The 22811-nt window shown below is 34.0% G+C and overlaps 1 protein-coding gene and 1 pseudogene across 3 annotated transcripts in view; one reads left to right on the top strand and one right to left on the bottom strand.

Moving 5' to 3' along the window:
- Positions 1-2634: 2634 nt before the first annotated feature.
- The window catches only part of ZCWPW2 (zinc finger CW-type and PWWP domain containing 2), a 108289-nt gene continuing 88112 nt past the window's right edge, over positions 2635-22811 (bottom strand). For all 3 annotated transcript variants that reach the window (XM_011359602.2, XM_023532917.1, XM_023532893.1), the window contains exons 6-9: positions 13944-14002; positions 12790-12857; positions 6476-6600; positions 2635-3232 (exon numbers count right to left, since the gene is read on the bottom strand). In XM_011359602.2, the coding sequence (XP_011357904.1) occupies positions 3071-3232; positions 6476-6600; positions 12790-12857; positions 13944-14002 (414 nt within the window). In that variant the 3' untranslated portion in view covers positions 2635-3070. The remainder of the gene's footprint in view (positions 3233-6475; positions 6601-12789; positions 12858-13943; positions 14003-22811) is intronic.
- LOC111736974 lies at positions 8467-8592 on the top strand (annotated as a pseudogene).

Here is a 22811-nt window from a genome sequence, read left to right as displayed (position 1 = left end):
AAGTACACAGCCTGTCTCCAATAAAGATAGAACTAAGCTTCTTACCACTGAAAATCTCCACATTAATTCAACTTCTAGGATGAGGCATATGGACCAAGACTATCTGGAATATAGAGTAATAGAGCTGGCTTTGGTGCTCAACTCTCCAGGGTCTGGAGATCTAACTGGAGACTCAGCTCCCAATGCACCCAGACCTTCCATAAGTTCATGGAGACTGCAAACAGGAAGGCCTGACCCAATTCATTCCAAGGAAGGATCTGCAAGCCACTCAAAATTGTCAAAGCAGAGCTCTTATTCCAACCCGATGGTCGGGCAGAAGGCCCTGACATATTGCCTTACACCTCACATATCAAACTTGGTCCAGCTGGTGTATTTAGAATTTAACCTCCCTTGATGGGCAGACACAATTTCCTTCTGATGTTCTCCTTTGGGCCTAGCAAGAGGTTCTAGCTATAAATGTATGGTACTGCCCATGTCTAGGCCTGACCTAGGAGTCAGCTAACCACACACAGTTCTTGGCCCCAGTCCCCCAGAAGCAGGTGTGTCACTTCAGGTCCATTGATAGGAGCATTTTAGTTCAATAGGCATAGAAGAGGTATGGCAGAGGCAGTCAGAAGAGAAATGCTCTGAGCCCACAATAATCAGTCATAACTTGCATAGTTTTCCACATGTTAGAATTGTCATATGCACGTTATGTATATGGTTTCCTTTCACAGCAACCTCCACTTTCCAGAAAAAAATAAAATAAAAAAGGCCTTAGCTCAGAGAAGTTAAATAACTTGCCTCAGGTCTTCTAGCTGGGAGATGGTAGCACCAGGATCTGAGAGTAGGCATTCTGTTTCCACAGTCCCACTGCTATGCCCTGGTCTCTGTTATGCAGCTTGCCTTTGAACATGGGATTCCCAGGCATGATTCTTAGCCCTGAGGACAGAGATGTTAGCAGGCTGTTCCTTCATCCCTTTTTGTGGGCACAGTCTATCTGGAAATTTGAAAGCCTATATTCTCACATGGATAGAGGTTTCCGCAGCCTTTCCTTGGAAGGAGACTATAGTTCCCAACCCACATATTTATTCTCAGAACCATTCTGAGCTGCTCATGGACACAAAGTCTATGGTGAAAATTCCAGATTTCTACAACTCAAAACAAGGCGAAGATGAATTCAATCTGGAAATTTCAGTACCTGATCTGTGAAATCTGACTTGTGAGCATAGGCTGTGTACTAAAAGGAATTACTTGCAAGAGGTCTAACTGATATACTTAGATGGGAGTTTATGTCAAATACTTGAATTGTGGTTAAAGTCTTTCAAATACAATTGTAGTCATTTTTTTATAGTTGATTCTAAGCAGTAACAAAAAAATGGGATTAATTGCTTCTCAAGACATCTTGTAGGCTGTGAATATAAAAATCTTATTGCCAAAAAAAAGAGGAAAACTTTTTCTGAAATGCTGTGGAGTCAATTCAGCTGGAAGGAAAAACAGGAAGCCTTAATCTTCACTGTTTTACATCACTTAGAATTTAAATATTGATATGTTGAGAGATTACTCTAGTCACTCTTGGTTCTTAGAGTGGCACTGAAATGCAGGCTTTGTCAAAGCATGAATAGCTTAGAATCTCTGTTGAACTCACATGGTTTGGTCCAAACTTGATATTTGTCCCACATTTCTAATCTGCATGTATTCCTGTCTCAGTGGACAGCACTGTGAATACTAGAGACCTGGAATCAGCCGTGACTCCCATCGCTGTCTCCTCCCTATATCCAATCTCTAAATCCTAATAATCCACTGATGTTAATAGCTTGAATCTATCCAATTCTCTCCATTGCAGCACCACCATAATTTGGGCCCTCAAAATCTCACATCTGAATTCCCAAAGTAATCTCCCAACTGGTTCCCTGACTCCCTCTCACTCCATTCTCCGCACTGTTGTTCATGTGATCTTTCTGAACTGTAAAAGGAATTCCACTCTTCACTTGGTTCCTAGAGCTAAAAGCTCCTAGCCTGTGTACACAGTCCTCCCAATCTGCTGCGGGCGACCTTCCTGCCACCACACATCACTCCAGCTACTTCAACTAACAGTAGGTCCCAGATGTCTCTTGCTTTTTCTTCTCCCCTCAAGCTTTTTGTTTTGTTTTGTTGTTATGTGCTTAGAATGTCCTCTTTCCTCACCTCCTGTCTGCAGGGTGAGAGACAGACATGGAGAAGGGGAGCCAGAGCTGGAACTAGAGATGGATGTACATACACACACATTTTGATGTGTACAGAGCATGATCTAGACGGACACCACTAAAACTGTTCAGGGCAATCCCTAAAGAATGGGGTTTCAGGAGAGATGTTAAGAGAGTAGTATTGCATGATGTACTTTTTACTTTTCTATGTTGTTTAGATTTGTTTTATACTGAATATGTTTAAATTATCTCTCTATATTTTTAATTACATCAGCCCATCCTCCCCTCCAGAGATATTGATTCAATGGAAAAGGGTCCAGGATTCTGATCTTCTAAAGACTCCCACAGACTCTGTTGATCAGTTAGTTTGGGGAACTATGGTTAAAATGATTGTTTCCAATATAATAAAGCCATTGACTTTTTTTTTCTTCCTAAGGAAAGCTACAACTCTATTATACAACCATTTTTTTCATATTTCTTTTTATTTTGTACTACCTTAATTCCACTACAAATACACATTTTCTAAGTATATTTAAATTATAAGAATTATAATAGCCTTGGCAACCATTTTAACAGCCACACTTGAGTACAGGGCTTAAATAATTATTGTAAAGCATGTGTTTGTATAGCAAGTTTCATAAACCATTTGAAAATTAGGGCGAACAAGAAAAAATCTACAATCAGGATTTCTTAAGTTCTAAATTTTAACACTAACTTAGATATCATTTGGTTGACTCTCAAAACACTAGATAGTCTCAAAATATGAAGTAGAATGTTATTACAAATATCAACTTTGGTATGATACATACCTATTTCACGAAACATTTTTTTTAAGTTTTTGATTTTGGAAAAATATGAAGACGTAAATGTTTTTATAATTAACATTTGAAAACATCTATAATGCTCTAAAATTCAGACATCAAAGCATCTATTTCTTTAAACTTGTTAGTTATACTCTCAATACATTCCCCAGCTTTTAATTTTATCCCATCAATTACAAGATAGTCTTCTTCACAGTGGTTTTCGAACGGACTGCATGCAGAAGCTTCAGGGCTGCATTTAGATAACTGTAAAAATAACCATACAATTCATCAGAACTACATATAATTTACTTCAAGATGAGGCTAAATTATTTGAACAAAACAAAGTAGTCAGTAACTCCTCGAGCCACAGCCGTTACACAAAGTTTTCTGTTAGGCCCGTGGTCAAAGAATGATACCCATATATAGTATAATGTATAGTTAATGTGTCAGCATAATAACTTTTATTTAGGTCTTATCTCTAGTTCCCAACATTAGACATTTTCAGTTTTAATTTTATGCTTTGAAAAAAATGTGATCATTTTAATGCTGTGAGTTTTCCATATTTATTTTTTAAATTATTGTTATAGAGAATACAACTTAAAACTGCTTTAGTCACATCTTCTGTGGTCATCTTCTCATAAGCATCTTACAAATAGTGATGGTTTTCTCTACCTCAGTGGGACAGGACACTGGTAAAAACAATGCAACCATACATATACACGTAGGAGATGTATAACTCTGAGGTTCATTAGAGGTAGAGTTAACTTCCCATGAAAAAAAAACATACACGTAGTTTATACAAGTATTTTCACATATCAGAAATGTACTTTTAAATACAAATAATTATTCAGTAAACTCTGTCTTATTTATATATGTATATCTAATTTTTGAGTTATTCAGATCAATTTTATTAAAATCTGAAATTAATTTCCTCCCATTGCTTGCCAAGTTAGGGCGTGCCAATCAATGTTAATATTAGCTAAAGAAGAACGTAATTAGGAAATTGACTCTAGTGAGCAAAATAATCTCATAAAGTATTTCAATGACAAATAGAAATAAATTTTGATTATCCATGTGTGTATGCTTTTTTTTTCATGTTGCTACTCTCATCCCTTGGTATAAATTCTTGAGAGAAATCAACTTGAAAACTGCTATGTGAAGTGAATAATGAAAACATTATCAAATTTACAACTTTGAAAATAGCTCAACACAATATCTGCTTCGAGAATAAACACACTCAGAATTTAAAATGATCAGGAGGCTCTTTAGTGTGTTACCTTATAAGAGGCAACTTTCTCCTAAAAACAAAATGCATCTCCTGTTTTAAGTGGAGTAACCTTTGGAAGCCATATTAATTTTTTCTACTAACTAAAAAAAAGAGAGAGAGAGAGAGGAAAGATATCCATGAGGTGATCATTTCTTTACTTTTAAACTGGAAATTGCTCCAGCTTTGAAAGTTGGCTTCATTGCTATTCTTTTCATTTAAAAGAGAACAAGGCCCTAAACATCGTGAACCTGGTGTGAATGCCAGACTTACAAAGCTGAGTATAGAGAGTGGCTTATAAACTAGTCAGCAGGAAGCACTCACCTGCCTGCCAGCAAGTTAAAATGGTCAATTTTTACAATTCCTAAATGTCTTTTGAAAGCATATAATATTACAAGAATTTAAAACAAAAAGCAAGCTCTGGCCTGGTGATATAATAAAACTACGTATTTTACCTTAAGAAATAAAAATCAGAAGTAATTTTCTGTTTTATCAAGTTACTAGTTGTAATGGCAAAATAGAAGCCAATTCTATGACTGTAAAAGCTCCAGGACATCTCTATAAAAATCAACCTGGCTGTATTTTTGAAAAGATGAACTGCAAAGACTGAAAAAACACTGCACAAAAAAACCATATGGTGCTCAAAACACACATTTGCTAGGAAAGAAAAATTTGTATGTTAATTATATCTATATATGACTTATGTCACCAATCTATAGATCTTGTTATACAAAAGATAAGACACGGATATAAAACAAATTAAAAAAAAAAAAGAAAAACTCTAAATGGAAAAATGGCATTTACAACCCATGGAAATTCAGATACAAATTGGTATCACTGGTGCTGATTAAGAAAACTATCATGTTTTTCAACTCAGTAAGAGTTTTTAACATTAATTTTATTTTCTTTTGATCTCCTTAACTGTAAATTCTGCATATATTTTCTTGATTTCTAACTCAACAAAAGAGATGTTTAAGAATTATCTTTATTTTTGCTGAACTTCTGAAATGAAATCATGGATTGGGTAGCCTGCCAAAGTGTGCAAACAACCTTATCCATTTACAAATCCATCTTTTTCTGCATCTGAGAACAGAAAGACTTACGGGTTGGGAAGTTGCTCAAAGTGAGAATGCGAAAAAAGAGATAAAGCAAGGAACTCTTAGCATTTACTCTCTCTAGTGACTGCCATCACCAATTCTCATCTGTAATAATAGCTAACTTTAGATGTTGGTTACTATGCAAAGAATTTTTCCTGGTTTGCCTTATTTAATCTTCAAAACAATTCTCTGAGGCAAATGATAAGCAATTTTGCTAAATTACACAAGTCTTCAGTGGCAGGACCAGGACTGGGACACAGGCATTACACTGCAGAGTCAGTGCTCCCAACCCCTGTGCTCTCTTAACTTCAGGCCCACTATATATCTACGTGAATGAATGACAGAATGAATGAGGCCTTAGGAATACATGACTCCTCCCTGCCATTTTTCTTCCTAACTACTCAGGGAACAGCTGTACCGCCTTGTGGAAGTGTCTGCCTAATGACTTATTTTTCTCACACCTATCACACTGCTGCTCTGTATTAACGACCTAGGCTTGTACTCTCATTTTATTTGCAGAAACATGGAGTTCATGTGCTACATAGTTTGCCAACCAATTTAAATTTTTGTTGTTAAATATAAGTATTGAATAGGGTAAGCACACACGGCCTTTCTCAGCCCAACACATTTGGTCCTAAGGGGGAAAAAAGATAAATCTAGATACGAATGGTGAAACGCATTCCAATAAAAAAATTCTACCCCCAGTATTTTAACAATGGGGTTTGTCTTGGGAGAGCTTATATCTGTGCATGAAACAGGGCAGATTTCCCAGCTCTCTGTCTTACCCTGGCTTCTTCTCCAGGCTGTAAAGATTGGCGATAGCAGGGCGGCCTCTCTGCAGTGGTGCTTTCTCAACCACTGTGATCCTCTCCCCATCTGTCGTCATTCTAACCTCAAAGATCCAAAATTAAAGGAGCTCCTCTGCTAAAACACAGATATTTTTTCCAAGACCGATAGATGTATTCTGATTTCTCAACAGGCTACTAGTTTATTATTCAGCTCATGATAGACAAGAGCTCAAATTTCAGAAGTGAAAAAAGTTGTCCATATAATTAAAATGTATAACCAGAAACAATTTCTGCCATTTAAAGAATTTGAAGTTGCTATATATGTCTGATAATAACCAATAGTAACTATCAATACTACCTTTTCTCTTGCATTTATTTCCTCTCCACATTCCTCTTCAGACTCATCAGGTATTGCTGTGGGCTCTAGAGCTTGCTGTAGCATCTGCTCCAGCTCTTTTAGTAACAATTCTGTTTCAGAGACAACTAAAGAAACATCATTAATAGAGTAAAAAATGCTACATCTTAATTAATTCAATCTAGTTCATAATCTTAATCACCCCAAAAGAGAAAACCTTTTAAATGTTACGAGATAAAAAAATAAATATTTTGTATAATTTTCACATATGGCCTCTGTTCGATGCAAAATTATTATGGATTTCCAGGTGAATATTTTAAAATTAAACCTTAAAAAATGTCGGCGACATTCTTGCCATGTGTAGACCGTAAAGTATTCCCCAAAACAACAAAAGCACACTAGAATTTTTTTTTAAATCAGGAGCCAAAGGCACCAAACTATATTATTTATAAACCAGGGATCAGCAAATTTTTCTCTGTGAAAGGCAAAACAGGTTTTGTGGGCCAGATGGCTTCTGATACATCTACTTAATTCTGCTGTTGTAGTGGAAACCACAGATATGTACATAAACAAATGAGAGGGGCTATGTTCTAATAAAACTTTATTTACAAAAACAGGCAGTGTCTGGAAGGACGTGGGCCACAGTTTGCTAATCCCTGCAATAAACCATTAAAACTACTGTTTAAAGGGGGAAGCCATGTAAGTAAGTAGCTAGGCTAGACACAGGCTAGTCTATTCCTAATCCAATTATTGAGACATCTTAATTGCCTGATACTTTTTAAAAAATACAAAAATTTTATGCATATTTGCTACTGTGACAATAAATATATAAGTAAGCAAAAATGTGGTAATTCACTGAAGTTGCTGAGATAAAATAATACCCCCATCAAAGAAATAAACATTTATTATAACTCTATAGTCTCAAATACTGATTAACAATATGTAACTAAATTTTTTACTTAAATCAAACAAATATTTTCATTTGATATAGAGTTTTGTTGAAGTAAAGATCAAGGAAAGGAAGCCACGTGGGTTCTGCTATCCTACACAACGGACAGATGGAGCATCTGAGAAGTCCTTCCAAAGCAACATGATTCAAAGATAAAGACTATGAATACACATCCCATCACCTTCCAGCCTGGATACAAAAATCTGACATACTACCTCCTATTATCCACTCACTGTTCGTTGGCAGGTAAACAAAAATCACATTAGGTAGAGCAGCTGAAAGTTCATGGAACATGAAAATAGACCAAGCAGGACACACACTTTAGAGCAAAAATGTTATCACTGAACACAGAAGCAAGGTGTTCTCAGCAGTAACATTAATTTTTAACCTAATTGTCGAACATATTTAAAATTTTTATGATTAATAACTTTTAAGAAGAATGCATATGATATACACACCTGTACACACACAGATACACACAGACAGGAATCCTTGTAAACTAAGCAAGTTATAAGTAAAAAACAGATTATTAATATAAAAAGTTTTCCTCTCCTGCAGTTCAAATGAATTCATATTTAATTACATCTTTTTTATAATTTTCTCTTACCTATTACTCATAAGAAGGAAATATAAAAATTCTGCTAAAACATCGTTTATTAACTAATAGTGTCAAATAAAGTCATGGGAGGTTATTAAATAGAAAGTTTTCCTTTTTTGGTTATCCCAACAGTACTAGATAAATGATTTTTAGTTGACATTTTTCACATTACAGTTTTGTCTACAAAAATAATTCTTCTGTTAATATTTATTGCCTGCCCCAAACAATGTTATATTCAATCAATAGTTATATACTGTGTGCCTACTAGGGGCCAGAGACTCAAGAGAAGAGGCAAAGATCAATGAGCTTTCCTGGCCCTCATCTCTTCCCAGCGAATCTTACATATTCTCTATGGTAACTTTCAAAACAGTTTGGAAGTAGCTTTTTGATAAGCCATTCCACACTTAAGAACCAATTCTTATGTTCCAAAACAAACAAAAAAAAAAACACTATGACCATGCCACCCTGAACAAGCCTGATCCTATCTGATCTCGGAAGTTAAGCAGGGTCGGGCCTGGTTAGTACTTGGATGGGAGACCTAGTTAGTACTAGGAAGACCAGGTGCTGTAGGTGTAAAATATAAAAAATAAGGGATTGTAAGCTGACAAAGTTCTTGCAATCTGTGATGTCAACTAAGGATTGCCTCTCAAAAAAAAAAAAAAATTGGGTCAAAAACAAGAAAACAAAAACTGTAATTGACATGTTAGTTATATCCATGTAGATCGGCGCTCTATGGTCATTGCTAAAGCTTAAGAACACAGAGTATGAACTATTACTTTCTAGAACAATGGTATTCAAAATTCGATAGGAATAAAAATCACCTGGCAAGTTTATCTAAAAATATAAATGCAACTCTATGTTTACCGAATCAGGATTTCCTAGAGGAATGTATATTTTTGTTAAGTAATTTTTTGAATGAAATTAACCTCTCTGTTATGAGAGACTTCTTACTTAGTAACTTGTTATTTAACAGACAACTACTTGCGGCTATCTTCACAATGATTCCCCAGTCCCCCTCACTGATGTTGTGTTTTCCTACTTTACATTCTGAGTCTATGGATATTGATACTGACATTTAATGCACGGTTGAAAAGATAGATTTTGAGCTATGCTATAAAGGAAAAATGGCACACAAACATCTTTATATTTCTAAAGCTACGCTAAAATACAATCAATTTGTGATAATGAATGTCATTGTTGAATGGCATTGTAGGCTCTCTGTTTTCAAGTGATCTGGAAAAATATGTACACTGCTTTTTGATCAAAGGGTAGACAAAGTAATGGATGACTTCATAAATCAACCAGGGTTCATAAACACCAACTTGACTAATGTCAAATTCTGCTTCCAGAACAATGAGAGTTTTGCTTTTCTAAAAAGTTATTTCTATATTATAAACTGATAAGAGTTCAAAAATAATTCTCAAAAAAATAGCAGTTACTGTAATCTACAAACTAGGTTATCAAAATTGGTCAATGATATCTTCTGAAGATAGAGACAGAATGAATGCCTTTGTTGATTGCATGACCAATCATCTTCTATCAATACCGATTATCCTGCAGTTTTCCTGACTTCTCTGAATTCGTTGTTGAGAGTAAAGTGGTAGTATTACAGCTGTTCTATCACTCAGAGACAAAAAAAAAAAATCTCATCCTAAAGTCCATATCTGGTGTTTAAAAATGAATTTTTGTAAATAAATCAGTGTTGTTTTTCCAAAATTCCTGATAAAAGCATTTAAAGCATTCACATGTATATTTATGGAGTTTTTCTTAAATTTTACTATTCTAGCAAATGTTTAAAGAAGCTGTTTCCTCCCTTATATAAAGAGGTTGCCGGTTGGGTTATCCTAAAGCTGGCACTGAAAGACATTATCTTAGGTAAATTTGCAGGGCCTTTTCAATGTGGAAATTGTGAAGGCATTCTTATAGAGGAGGAAGAGGAGGATGAAAAGGGACTTGGTTCTGTTTTGTTTTTAGGTAACCACTAACACTCCTCTGTGTGCTTACAATTTAAATGTAGAGATGAATTAAATATAGGCTGAAACATAATGAAGAAGAGAGCTCCATTCCTGAAGACATGAACAGATATAGTAGGCACAGGGCTTTGTAGGAAAGGGGTATGAAGGCCAACCACAGCTTTCATCCTAGAGGTGAAAGATAACTCCAAACCAAGAGTAGGTGGGCAAAGTTTGTCTTGAGTAGCGAGACATCACCTTTCTCCCTGCCACCCCTTCTATCTCTCAGACACAGGCACCAAAGACCTTCATGCTCCCTCTACGGCTCAGGCCATGATCCAGACCTTTCTTATATTAATCATTTTCTTCCATGCGTACATGTTCCAGGAGGTTGATGAACACATTCTTTGCTAATTTAATAATGAACGATAATAGATTATTAGTTTTTCTTGGGTTATATATCAACTTTTTATTTGATCAAACTTTTATAGACTATCTACTCCCCAAAAAGAAATTTGCTATTTACCAAATAGTGATACAATAAAACAAACGACAAAAACTCTTGAAGACTAAGAGAAACCAAAATCAATTCATTAAAGGGGATACTAAGGGCAATAATTACATTTAAAAAACATTTAGACCAGTGCTGTACAAAAAAACATAAATTTAGCTTTAGGCTTCCTGGTACTCAAAGCAACAAAAGAAATAGCTGCACACTTTGATTAATTTAAGAAGCTATGTGATCTTAGAAAAGTCATGTAACCTCTTAAGTGCCTCAGTTTACCCCTTGATAAAATGGGAAATATAATATCTACTTTATCTACCTCATACAGATCTTGTGAAGGTTAAAGAAACTAAAAAATATATGAAATACTTAAAGCAGTGAGGACACAGTAATTTTTATAGGTATTGGTTATCATCATTATTATTTCTATTACTTTACATTATCACAGATGAATTTTCTTGTCTCTAAATACTGGGAAAAATGAATTATAGGGACAATACAAATATAATACATGATATTCCTGGTAGCAGTTTTCCAAAAAATGAAAACATGTTCCACAAATAGTTATTTCTTAGATTAAATCTTTATATAGCCATGGGCATATAGTTTAAATTATTTAATGATTCCTCAAATTTTTCTATTAATTTCCAGAAATGGTCCTCTCCCTATTGGATAAGCAGGCTTCCATTGCATCTCTTTATTACAGAAGAGGAAACTGACACTTGGAAAGTAAAGTAGCTGCACTTTATTAGCTCTCTTCCTGATCTCTAAGATGGGGTAGCGGGGAGTGGGGGTGGGGAGAGAGAGAGAGAGAGAGAGAGAGAAGTGATCAGTAGAACAAACTTACAAAGAAACAGCAAATCTGGGGCAGTAGACTAACAGGAGACTTTAGCACTGGAAATGTAGGGAAAGCAAGTCCAAACAGTAGGGCTTTCAGAGATTCAAGAAGATGTTATAATTTTCCTCTATTTCTTGATCTAGAGCTGATCCTACCTTCAGAGGAAATGAGATATCAGAGGCCTGGATCTAGGAATCCACAGAAATATGAGTCAGGGATAAAATATTTGACAACAAACCATTCTTTCAGGAAATAGTCAGCTCTTGCAAAGCATAGTGGACTTGATGTTTCTGCTCTTTAGGTGTTCAAACTGGGATAGAGTAGCAAAACACAGATTAGCTTAACTATTTGAACTATTAACGATTGAGACTTTTAGAGCCATAGAGAGTGCAAGACTCCTGAAAAGGCTTCCCTTTACATGGATAACTACTGAGATGTAGTCGACTGCTCATTTACATGGAAGAGTCATTTCCAGTCAGTGGACGCCCGGCTGCAATGGGTCTCTTCCACAGTATCCCTTGTAAGTTAGAGGGGAGAAGGATCACAGCATTGCAGCCCTCAGCTGCAGTGCCAGAGTCTCCTAGTAGAAACTTAGTCCAGGGATAAGTTGACTTTTGCCTTTTTACAGGAATATTTAAACTAATCTTGTAAGGCTAAGGGACTAAAGAGCCAAGAATAGGCACCTTAATTAGCAGGAAAGCAGCAGCAAAATAAGTTTAAGAAGGGGTAGAATCAAAAGGATTTTGTAGTGATTTAGGAGAGGAACAAAAGGATTAAAAAAAATAGCTACTCCATTCTTCTGTCTGTTCTTTTTATTAATGAGACTAGAAATAAATGGTTATTTAGCCCATTGAAACGCCGTGCCATAGGATCTGGGGGAGGCTACAAGGGAGAGCAAGTATGGCACAAATAACTTCTTGGGGCTTAATGTGCTTTAAAACCTTTTTGCATGGCTGCCAAAGTTCCATCCTGCAAATAAGCATTTGCTTGCTTTTCAAGACTAAGGAAAATGTAGAAAGAGTAAAGCACTTTTGAAAACTAAAACTTTCTCCCTGCATTCCACATTCACCCTACTGTGTTCTAATACCAATGGCAATTAATTCAGCTGGAAGCCCCAGGCTGCTGCTTTTCTTCCTTCTCTCTCTTTGGCACCCCTAGGACCCCAATAAATTTGGAATGGAGAGGTCTGGTTTGAAATGCACTGATGCTGGTATTTCTTCCCACAACTGCTGGTGCTTTATTTTTTTTAAAAAACTTCAATACATGACAAAGCCAGAGAAAATTTAATTCAAAGAAACAGAAACCTAAAGACAACTGAAAACTTCTAGTATGTAAATTTATACCAAAAATGACCCACTAATGTTTCTCAGATACATATATATGTACAACATTTTTTTCCTTTAAAGGACTAAAACTATATTTGGTAGAATTAAATATAGGTAAAAGAACTAAAAACAGGACAAACCTCCACATACCCATGTTTTCCTTTGATAAGGCATCATCTGAACAAACATTTTCAAAAGAGTATTTTAAAATAGCTTTCCTAGAAAAAGAATTTGACACATTTAGTTTCAAAAGGTCAATCATGTATATTTAAATAATCATCCATGTATATGCATTGGTAATTGTAAATTATGAATATTTATTTCTTTATCTTGAAGTACTTTTTCTTGGTTGTTTTATACTGTAAGGCAGCATGCTACTGTGAAAAACCAAAGGGAAATAACATTTATTTGAGCTCACACTAGGTGAAAAGCACTAATGATCTACACCAAACATCTAACACAGGCTTTTTTATGTAATCTTCCCCCCAAAAAGCTACTAAGTAATTGTTACTTCCATTTTATAAAGAAACTGAGGCTCTGAGAAATTGAGAAATTTGACCATAAAGGTAAACGGTTCAGCATGACATAACTAAATTCTGTCTGACTGCAAAATCCATGGTTTCCACTACACAATGTTGAGAATTTAGTCAGAAAACATTTGTTCAAGTGCGTTTTCTCTAACCATAAGATCTTGAGGAAGCCACTTAACTTCTCTAAGCCACAAATTCTTCATCCTTTAAATGAAGATGATTAAATTATACCCCCTATCTATTTGATGGGGTTACTGGGAAGCGTAACTGAGATAAGGCAGTGAAAGTCCTTTTTAAAAATTTAATTATTCATCTTCTGAAAAAGGACAAAGAAGGGATGGATTAACACATTAAAGTCAGTCTTTGTCTTTGAGGAGAACTCCTTTTAACACAGCACTGATTACCATTCATTAAAAATAAATAAACAAACAAACAAACAAACAAACAAACTCTATGGCTGGTTCAATGATAAATACTAAAACTAGTCATTGGTGGCTTCTTAGATCATTTTAAAACTAAAAACCCACTTTTCATCTGGCTGCTCACATGATGTTAATCTTTGAAAATTCTGGTTCAACATATTTCTATAAATATAAAACTTTCTCCATACTTCTAAGACTATTACTTATTTTATTAATTCTTCTAGAAAATTTTAAATATAATGTTTCCCTAGAAAAACAGAACCAAGAATCAGGGGGAAATGTCATATAATAAGTACATCCAATACACATATTTCGATTTTATCATAATATTTTTTAATTTAAAAAAACATACCTCTTCTTTTTTCTAAATTTAGACCTTTTCTTTTCAGTATTATTTTTGGAAATTTGCATCTGTAAGATAAAAATAACAAAAAGATGAGTTAGTTCATATGGCACTAGATGAGCTCAGTACAATAGTAGATCGCATATGGTCCAAGTAAGTTAGCCTAGAAGAAAAACTCTGGACTATAGCCCCAAACAACACCTGTAACTCTAAGTCAACCACTTCACACTCACTGCAACTACACTGATTTGCTCACCTTCCAGGAACGGCAGGCTGATCCAGTATGAATGCCTATCCCCTATATCTACTACCCGTATCTTACCTTCACGAGTACATAAAAATGCTACATAAAACAACTTTTAAGTTTTAATACATATATGACCTCTAAAGAAAGAAAAAGAAATATTCAGATGCCCAAAACATGTGTGATGCAAAGCTTTATAGGTGGGCACTGACATGGTGAAGGCCCACAAGAAACTTATACCAGGCAATAGGGCTTGGGATTGGAGTGTTAATGTCTAAGCAAAGACAAGATGATGAATGTGGAGAAATTAGAACCCTCATACATTGTTGGTGGAAATGTGAAATGGTGGAACCATTTTGGAACACAGTTTGACACTTCCTCAAAACGTTAAATGTAGAGTTATCCTATGACCCAGCAGTCCGCCCCTAGGTATATATCCAAGAGGAACAAAAACATATATCCATGCAGAAGTTGTATATGAATGTTCATAACAAAACTTCCTTAATAGTTTCTACTTTCATAAAAAGTAGAAACAACCCAAAAGTCCATCAATAGATAGATAATAAGTGGTATATCCATACAGTGGAATATTATTGAGCCTTTTAAAATAATGAAGTACTGACACATACTGCTACATGGATGAATCTTGAAACCATTATGCTAAGTGAAATGTAAGAAAAGTCAGACGCAAAAGGCCACATGATTCCATTTATCTGAAAGGTCTAGAAAAGGCAAACTCATAGAGACAGAAGTAGGACAGTGGTTGCCAGGGGCTAGGGAGAGATGAGAAATGGGAACTGACTGCTAATGGGTATGTGATTTCCTTCTGGGGTGATAAAATTTTTTTTCTAAAAATACTGGTATTAGTTGAACAACTGTAAATATACTAAAATCCACTGAATTGTATACGTTAACAGAGTGAATAAATTATATCTCAATAAAGGTATAATTTTAAAAAATCTTAGTGACATGGATAATTGAAAGTAAGGCAATAGAATACAATATATCAACAAAAGAAACCCGATATAGCAATATTACTGTTAGAAAAAAGCAGATGTTAAGGCAAAATCCATAATCAGAGATTAAAAGCATTATAACAGTCCCGAATCAGTACACACCTAAAATCTTAACCTTAAAATACACTAAGTGAAAAGGTTACTACAAGGGGAAATAAGATTAAGGTAACAAAGTGCAAACTACTTCATAGTTATTAACAGAAAGAAATACTGTTAAACAACTACTATAATCAGGAAGATTTGTATTGGAGATGGGTTCCTTTTCTACTTTGTTAAATATTCATATCGGCCAAAATGAACTCATAGGTATTGGCCAAAATGCCCTGTGCTTTCCTGCCCCAAGCTTTTGATAAAGTAGGATGTGGTGAAGAGCACCAAAGTAAGAATGACAGGATCACAATTTGAATGCTATTTCTGACACTTACCAGCTGTATCACTGTAAGTTACTGACTACTCTGATATCTAGCAAGAACCTGGTATAAAGTAGACGCTTAAATATCTTCTTACTAAATGATCCTTCTGCATTTCAAGGTCTTCTTTTGTTACACAATGCTAAAAAATTTAACTATCTCAGAGCATCTAGGGGAAGATTAAGTTAAATAACATGCCAAAAAATATCCAGTAGTGCCTGGCAATTAGTTGATGTTTGGTTATTGTTCAACCTGTAATACTAGTCCACTGGGCCAATGTCAGAATTCTATCGTTTTTTGCCTTAGAGCATATGACAGAGAACTTGGCACTGTGGTATGGATAGACTTTAGTAGTGTATTAGTTTCCCAAGGCTGCCATAACAAATAACCACAAACTTGGTAAAGCATAAGAAATTTATCATTTTACAATTTTGTAGGATAGAAGTCTGTCTCTTATAAAATACTCATCTTTTAATTTAGGGCCCACCTAATCCAGGATAATCTCATTTCAAGATCCTTTAATAATATCTACAAAGATCATGATTCCTACAAAGAATAAGGTCACATTCTTTTTTAAATATTACAGGTGACATTCAATATTATATTAATTTCAGGTGTGCAGCATAGTGGTTAGACAGACATTTATATACCTTACGAAGTGATACCCCAATAAGTCTAGTACCCATCTGTTACCACACATAGTTAGCATATTGTTATTGACTATATTCCCTATGCTGTACTTCATATTCCCATGACTATTTTGTAACTGTCAATTTGTATTTCTTAACTTCTTCACCTTTTTCACTCAGCCCCTCAACCCCCTTCCAATCTGGCAAACATCAGTTTGTTCTCTATTATCTATGAGTCTGTTTCTGTTTTTTCTATTTTGTTTTTTAGATTCCACATATAAGTGAAATTATATGGCATTTTTCTTTCTCTGTGTGACTTATCTCATTCAGCATATACCCTCTAGGTCAATCCATGGTAAGATTTGATAAGATTTATGGTAACAGTTGTCACAAATGGTAAAATTTCACTATTTTTTATGGCTAAGTAATATTTCATTATATACATGTACCATCTCTTCTTTATCCAACTGTCTATTGATGGACACTTAAGTTGCTTCCATATCTTGGTTATAGCAAAAAAAAAAAAAAATGCTGCAATGGACATAGAGATGCATATGTCTTTTTGAATTAGTGTTTTGGATTTCTTCAGATAGACATCCAAAAGTAGAATTGCTGAGTCATAAGGTAGTTCTATTTTTAATTTTTTGAGTAATCTCTATGCTCTTTTCCATAGTGACTGTACCAATTTGTAATTCCACCAACAGTGCACAAGGATTCTCTTTTTTCCACATTCATGACACTTGCTGTTTGTTGATTTATAAATGATAGCTGTTCTGACAGGTGTGAAGTGATATAGCTCATTGTGGGTTTAATTTGCATTTCTCTGATGATTAGTGATGGTGAGCATCTTTTCATATATCCATTGGCAAACTGTTTGTCCTCTCTGGAGAAATGTCTATTCAAGTCTTCTGCCCATTTTTTAATTAGATTGTTTGGTTTTTTTTGGTGGTGTTGTATGAATTTATACATTTTGGATATTAACCACTTATTGAATGTATCATTGGCGAATATCTTCTCCCATTTGGTAGGTTGTTTTTTCATTTTGCTCGTTTCCTTTGCTGTGCAAAAACTTTTTAGTTTGATGTAATCCCATTTGTTTACTTTTTCTGTTTCCCTTGTCCAAGAAGATATATCCAAAAAATATTACTAAGAGCAATGTCAAAGAATTTACTGCCTATGTTTTCTTCTAGGAGTTTTATGGTTTGGGGTCTTCAATTTAAGTCTTTAATCCATTTTGAGTTTATTCTCATATATGGTGTAAGAAAGTGGTCTAGTTTCATTTTTTGCATGTATCTGTCCCGTTTTCCGGACACCATTTACTGAAGAGAGTATCTACCCCATTGTATATTCTTGCCTTCTTTGTCATAGATTAATTGACTATGTAGATTTATTTCTGGGTTCTCTATTCCATTTCATTAATCTATGTATCTGTTTTTATGCCAGTACCATGCTGTTTCAATTACTATAGCCTTTAGTATAGTTCGATATCAGTAAGCATGATACCTTCAATTTTATTCTTTTTAATTCTCAAGATTGCTATGGTTATTTGGAGTCTTTTTGTGGTTCCATGTAAATTTTGATTATTTATTCTAGTTCTGTGAAAAATGTCATTAGTATTTTGATAAGGATTGCACTGAATCTATAGATTGCCTTGGATAGTATGGACATTGTAGCAATGTTAATTCTTTCTATTTATGAGCAAGGTATATGCTTCCATTTATTTGTATCTTCAATTTCTTTCTTTAATGTTTTATAATTTTCTGAGTACAGGTCTTTTTCCTCCTCGATTAAATTTATTTTGAGGTATTTTTTAATGTGATTATATTAGAATCATTTTCCTAATTTTTCTTTCTGACAGTTCATTATCAATGCATAAAAATGCAACCGATTTCTGAATATTGATTTCGTATCCTGCTACTTTACTGAGTTCATTTATTGGTTCTAATTTTTTTTTTTTTTGGTAGAATCTTTAGAGTTCTCTATATATATAGTATCAAGCTATCTGCAACTAAGGACAGTTTTACTTCTTCCTTTCCAATTTGGATGCCTTTTATTTCTTTTTCTTGTCTGATGGCTGTGGCTAGAATTTCCAATACTATGTTGAATGAAAGTGGTGAAAACAGACATTATTGTCTTGTTCCAAATAAGGTTACATTCTGAGGTTCCTGAGGACCTATCTTTTGGGGGCTACTACTCAGCATACTGTAAGTAGATATTATAATCTTTATCTATGCCATCCTTTCTACTTTCCTTCCTATGTTGCACAGCTGATTCTCCTATGTTGTCTAGCCCCATGCTACTCAGAGAGAGTGCACAATGTGACAGAATCACCAATACCTGAGAGTTTGTTAGATATATAATTTATCATGGCCACCCTAGGCCTACTGAATCAGAAACTGGGACTGAGGCCCAGGAATCCATATTTAAATAAGCTCTTCAGGTGACTTTTAAGCAAACTAAAGTTTTCCAGGGACTTAGAGGTCTAGCCTACATCCATCCACACAAATACAATGCTTTATAAGTGTCATTGATTTTAAAGAAACCAAAGCAAGCATTAATTCTTGTTGAATGTAAAAAAACAAAGATGTATATGTATAGAGTGCATTTGCCATTTACTGGAAAAAAAAATATATATATATACACATATATATTTAGTTATAATTAAGATTGCTTACTACGATGGAAAATAATAGAATTGACTTTAATTGCAAAGAACAGAAAATCCATAAGAATTGTATTTACATCAGATTCATATAATCTACATAAACTGACTTGACATTGCTCATTTCCTTAAGTCACTATTCATATAAATGAAAATCTTTTTATTGTTAAGCAAGAAGTTTGTTAGCTGTGTTAAATCTGAAGGTGTAAAATTCTGATTCATCATTTTATGCTCATAGAAGACAGAAACACATTTTGTAACCTTCTTTTGAGAGTAATTGTCAGTCAGTAATCACTAAAGAACTGCCTACTTTGACAGAATTTCCAAAACCTGCGCCTGTGCCCTGAATAATGGACACACATTCCCTGTCAAAAGTTATCATATAGAAGTAAAAGCCAATATTCTTATTTCCTTTTGGAAAATCTGCTGGGAAAATATGCTTGGAATAAAGATGAAAACTAGATTTACAGAGTACTGTAAGTGATAGTCATTACTTAAGCTAAGTATCTGGAGAGTACAAATAATAAAATTAAGTCTTCAAGCCTAGATAATAATTGTTTTTAAAAACTATTTGAAAAAGGAGGAAGGCTGAACGATCATTTTCTAGCCCTATTTTAAACGTGATTTCAAAAGATGATATATATATATAAATATCAGTCAATTACCATATGCTCCAATCTAGTCAATCTTTAGTAGAGTCCTGTGAGATTTGGACAGTATCAAAGATCAGTCCCTGGCAATTTGACCTATAAACATCTTGCTGTCCCCTGCCCAATTTCTTCAGCCATGTGTAAGTTCACACCAAAGCACTATAGATTTCTATTCTTTGAGGGGCTTACCAGAGAAAACACTGGCACGTGTTTTGAAGCAGTGAGCTGAGACACGGGAGAGTATGTTTCCTAAAAATAGAAATTGACCACTAGACTGCCATAAAGAGAAGGCACAAAATCCTTCTATTAACAACTGCCAATTCTGACTGAGTATAGAAGTAACAGGACATTTCAAGAAGCTCTACGATTATGTACTTCACTGATAATTTTTAAAGCCTAGGATTTAATTTTTTTAATGATCTATGACTATCAATTTATAACAGGGAGAGAACAGAAATGCAGGAAGTTTTTGTTGTTGTTGTTATTGTTTTACGGCACAAATTTCATCTATAAAGAGCTTAAGAATACTATGAACTAATCAAAACAGGATGTCCTGGGAGGAAAGATTCCCAATAAAAGAACTAATATTGCAGTTGTTTATCTAACTGAATGGAGCCAGTAAATTAGATTATTTGACCTCTAATTAGAAACTCTCTAAAAATCCAAGTCTATTGAAAACAATTCTTATTTGTGTATAGTTTTTCCTAAAGTCTCTGGATATTTCAGCAAGATGAATGTTGGAAGAAGATAACATTTTTAATAAAGACTTCCTAAAATTTATGCATTTCAATTATATTTTAAAAACTTGATGCACATAGAACACTTAATTTTTATAGTACTTATACTTTTTTTTCTGGAAAAAAGAATGAACATTGAGAATTTCATTACCTGTTTTACCATTTTTCTCTCCATCAACCTGAGTAGTAAGGATAACAGGCCTGATTCTTCAACCCATGAATCATTGTCAAATGTTCTGAGCATTTATTGTCAGCATTGTGTAAAAGAAGATGATCTCTCTCCTACATATAAATAGACAGACTCTACACAATAGCACATGCACACAAAAAAAGATTATTCTTTTAAAAAATGTATCTGGATACAAGTCTTTATATCAATTCTCTGATGATTCTAAAGGTTGAAATGGAGGATATCTACTCTTGCACCTTGATTCATGGAGGCCGTGAAAGATATACCTCCTTTTGTATGATCAGAATGATTGTGTTCCCCGAGTATGTAACAGAGTATACACATTTAAGAAAAACTCATCAAACTCTATGTTTGAGACCTATGCATTTCATGTGTTTAAATTGGACCTCAATAAAAATTTAAGAAAAAGGAAAGTCAAATCAAAGACAACTATAGTAACTAACAATATAGAAATTGGCAAAATGGTGATGGAATATTTGACTGACTCAAGTTTTGAAAGGTAAATGAAAGTAAATGATGTCCACAAAGTAGAATACAAAAGGAAACTAAATGAGTGTTGAAGCCTGACTGACACTCTTCCCAATAGGTTCCTCTGCTTATTATTCTTTTCTGAGATTTCTCTCTGTCTGGGGCTAGAAACCAGCAGTAGAGATCTATTATAATGTTCATCTTTGGGGAAAGATGCATATAAAGCTAAGTGAATCAAGTGAATTGCAGTATATGAATTCCATATTAGTAAGCAAGCTTATGAATTAAAACAAATATTCAGACATCTAGTCATAAAATGTAAGCAATTTATCTTGCTATTGGGCTAATGAAAATGTCCTGATTTTGAAGAATTTTTGCAATATTTTTTTATCTGAAAATATAATAGCCTAAATTTCTCATATGTAAATGTATAAATCAAAAGAGTGGTCATTAATTTTGTCTTTCAAAGTATATGTTAAATTATTGGCATTAATAAAAGTGTTAGAAAAAAGATACCCATGAATACACACATAAATTCTATATGTAAGCCAGAATGAAAAAGAGGTCCTTTTACCATTAGTAATAAATAATTGGGATAGTCTTATTTAGAAATATGTAAAATTCTACATTAAAAAATTTAAAGCAAAATGAACAGAGACAATCCTGGCTCTATCACCCGACTCGTCTTTTTTACTTATTTTGCTTCAGTTTTTTCACCGACGTATTACGAATAGCAACAGGAGAAAGGTTAAGTGAATCATAACATATTTTGTTTTAATGAAAAAGTAGTCATTTAAAGCATGTTACAAAAGCTCTGAAGCCCCCAAAGAAAAGTTTTACTATATAAGTACAGCAAAAGGACTACAAAAAATTTAAAAGGAACTGAAAAAAATGTTTGTAACATATTGACAAAGTATTAACTTTGAAAGAGAAGTGTTAAATGGCTAGAACTGGCAAGCTAAGGCAGTCTAGACATTTCCTTTAATTAATGATGAGACTGTAATTTGTACAATGTTGGGAGATTTTTTTGGTGGGGGATGTTCAGCAAAGAGGTAAAATTTTAAATGTGCTTATTCTTTGAACCAGCAAGCCTACTTCTGGTAATTTTTCCTATAGAAATATTTACACAAACATTTATTAAGATCTATGTACAATGATATTGCTGCTTTTTTATTTGTAATTTTGCAAATCAAATCAACCTAAATGTCCACAACATGGTTCAATAAGTTAAGACATTTCCATAAAATAAAATGCTATGCAACCACTGTAGATCTTTGACTTGAGAAGATGTCGACAAAATGTTTATTAAGTGAAAAAGGAGAGTTTAAATTCATTCCATTTATGTTAATAAAGTACATATACTTATACATGTTTTATATAAACATACATCTCTAAAGATATGCAAAAAAAATGACATCGAACAAATGCATCATATTAATAAAAATTGGCTTAATTAATGTGATGGATTATGGATGATTTTAAAAATTCTATCCTCCAAATACAATGCTGTTGTTCTGAAAAAAAAAAATCGTGATTAAAATATGGGACTTACTTAAAAAAAAGACTTTTAATCTAATCTTAACTACCTAATAGAACTACAATACTATTACAAGTATGAGAATTTTTAAGTGTTCTTAAATTCTTACTTCCTACCTCTTTCTGAGAAATTGGGGGAAAAGTACTGGCATTTATTACACAAGCACCTACTAAAATATAGCAACTATATGCTATTATAATTGCTTTTCATATTAATCTTTATAATAATCATACAAGGTAATTATTATTGCTCCCAACGCAGAGATTAATTCAATGAGATGCAGGGGTGTTAATTTGCCTAAGGTCATACAACTACATAGCACAACTAGCTCTTG

This window comes from Pteropus vampyrus, unplaced genomic scaffold (assembly GCF_000151845.1).
Source record: "Pteropus vampyrus isolate Shadow unplaced genomic scaffold, Pvam_2.0 Scaffold1, whole genome shotgun sequence".
NCBI classification, from domain to species: domain Eukaryota; kingdom Metazoa; phylum Chordata; class Mammalia; order Chiroptera; family Pteropodidae; genus Pteropus; species Pteropus vampyrus.
Note: the sequence above shows the minus strand (reverse complement) of the source record. Positions and strands in the feature narration are given on the sequence as shown.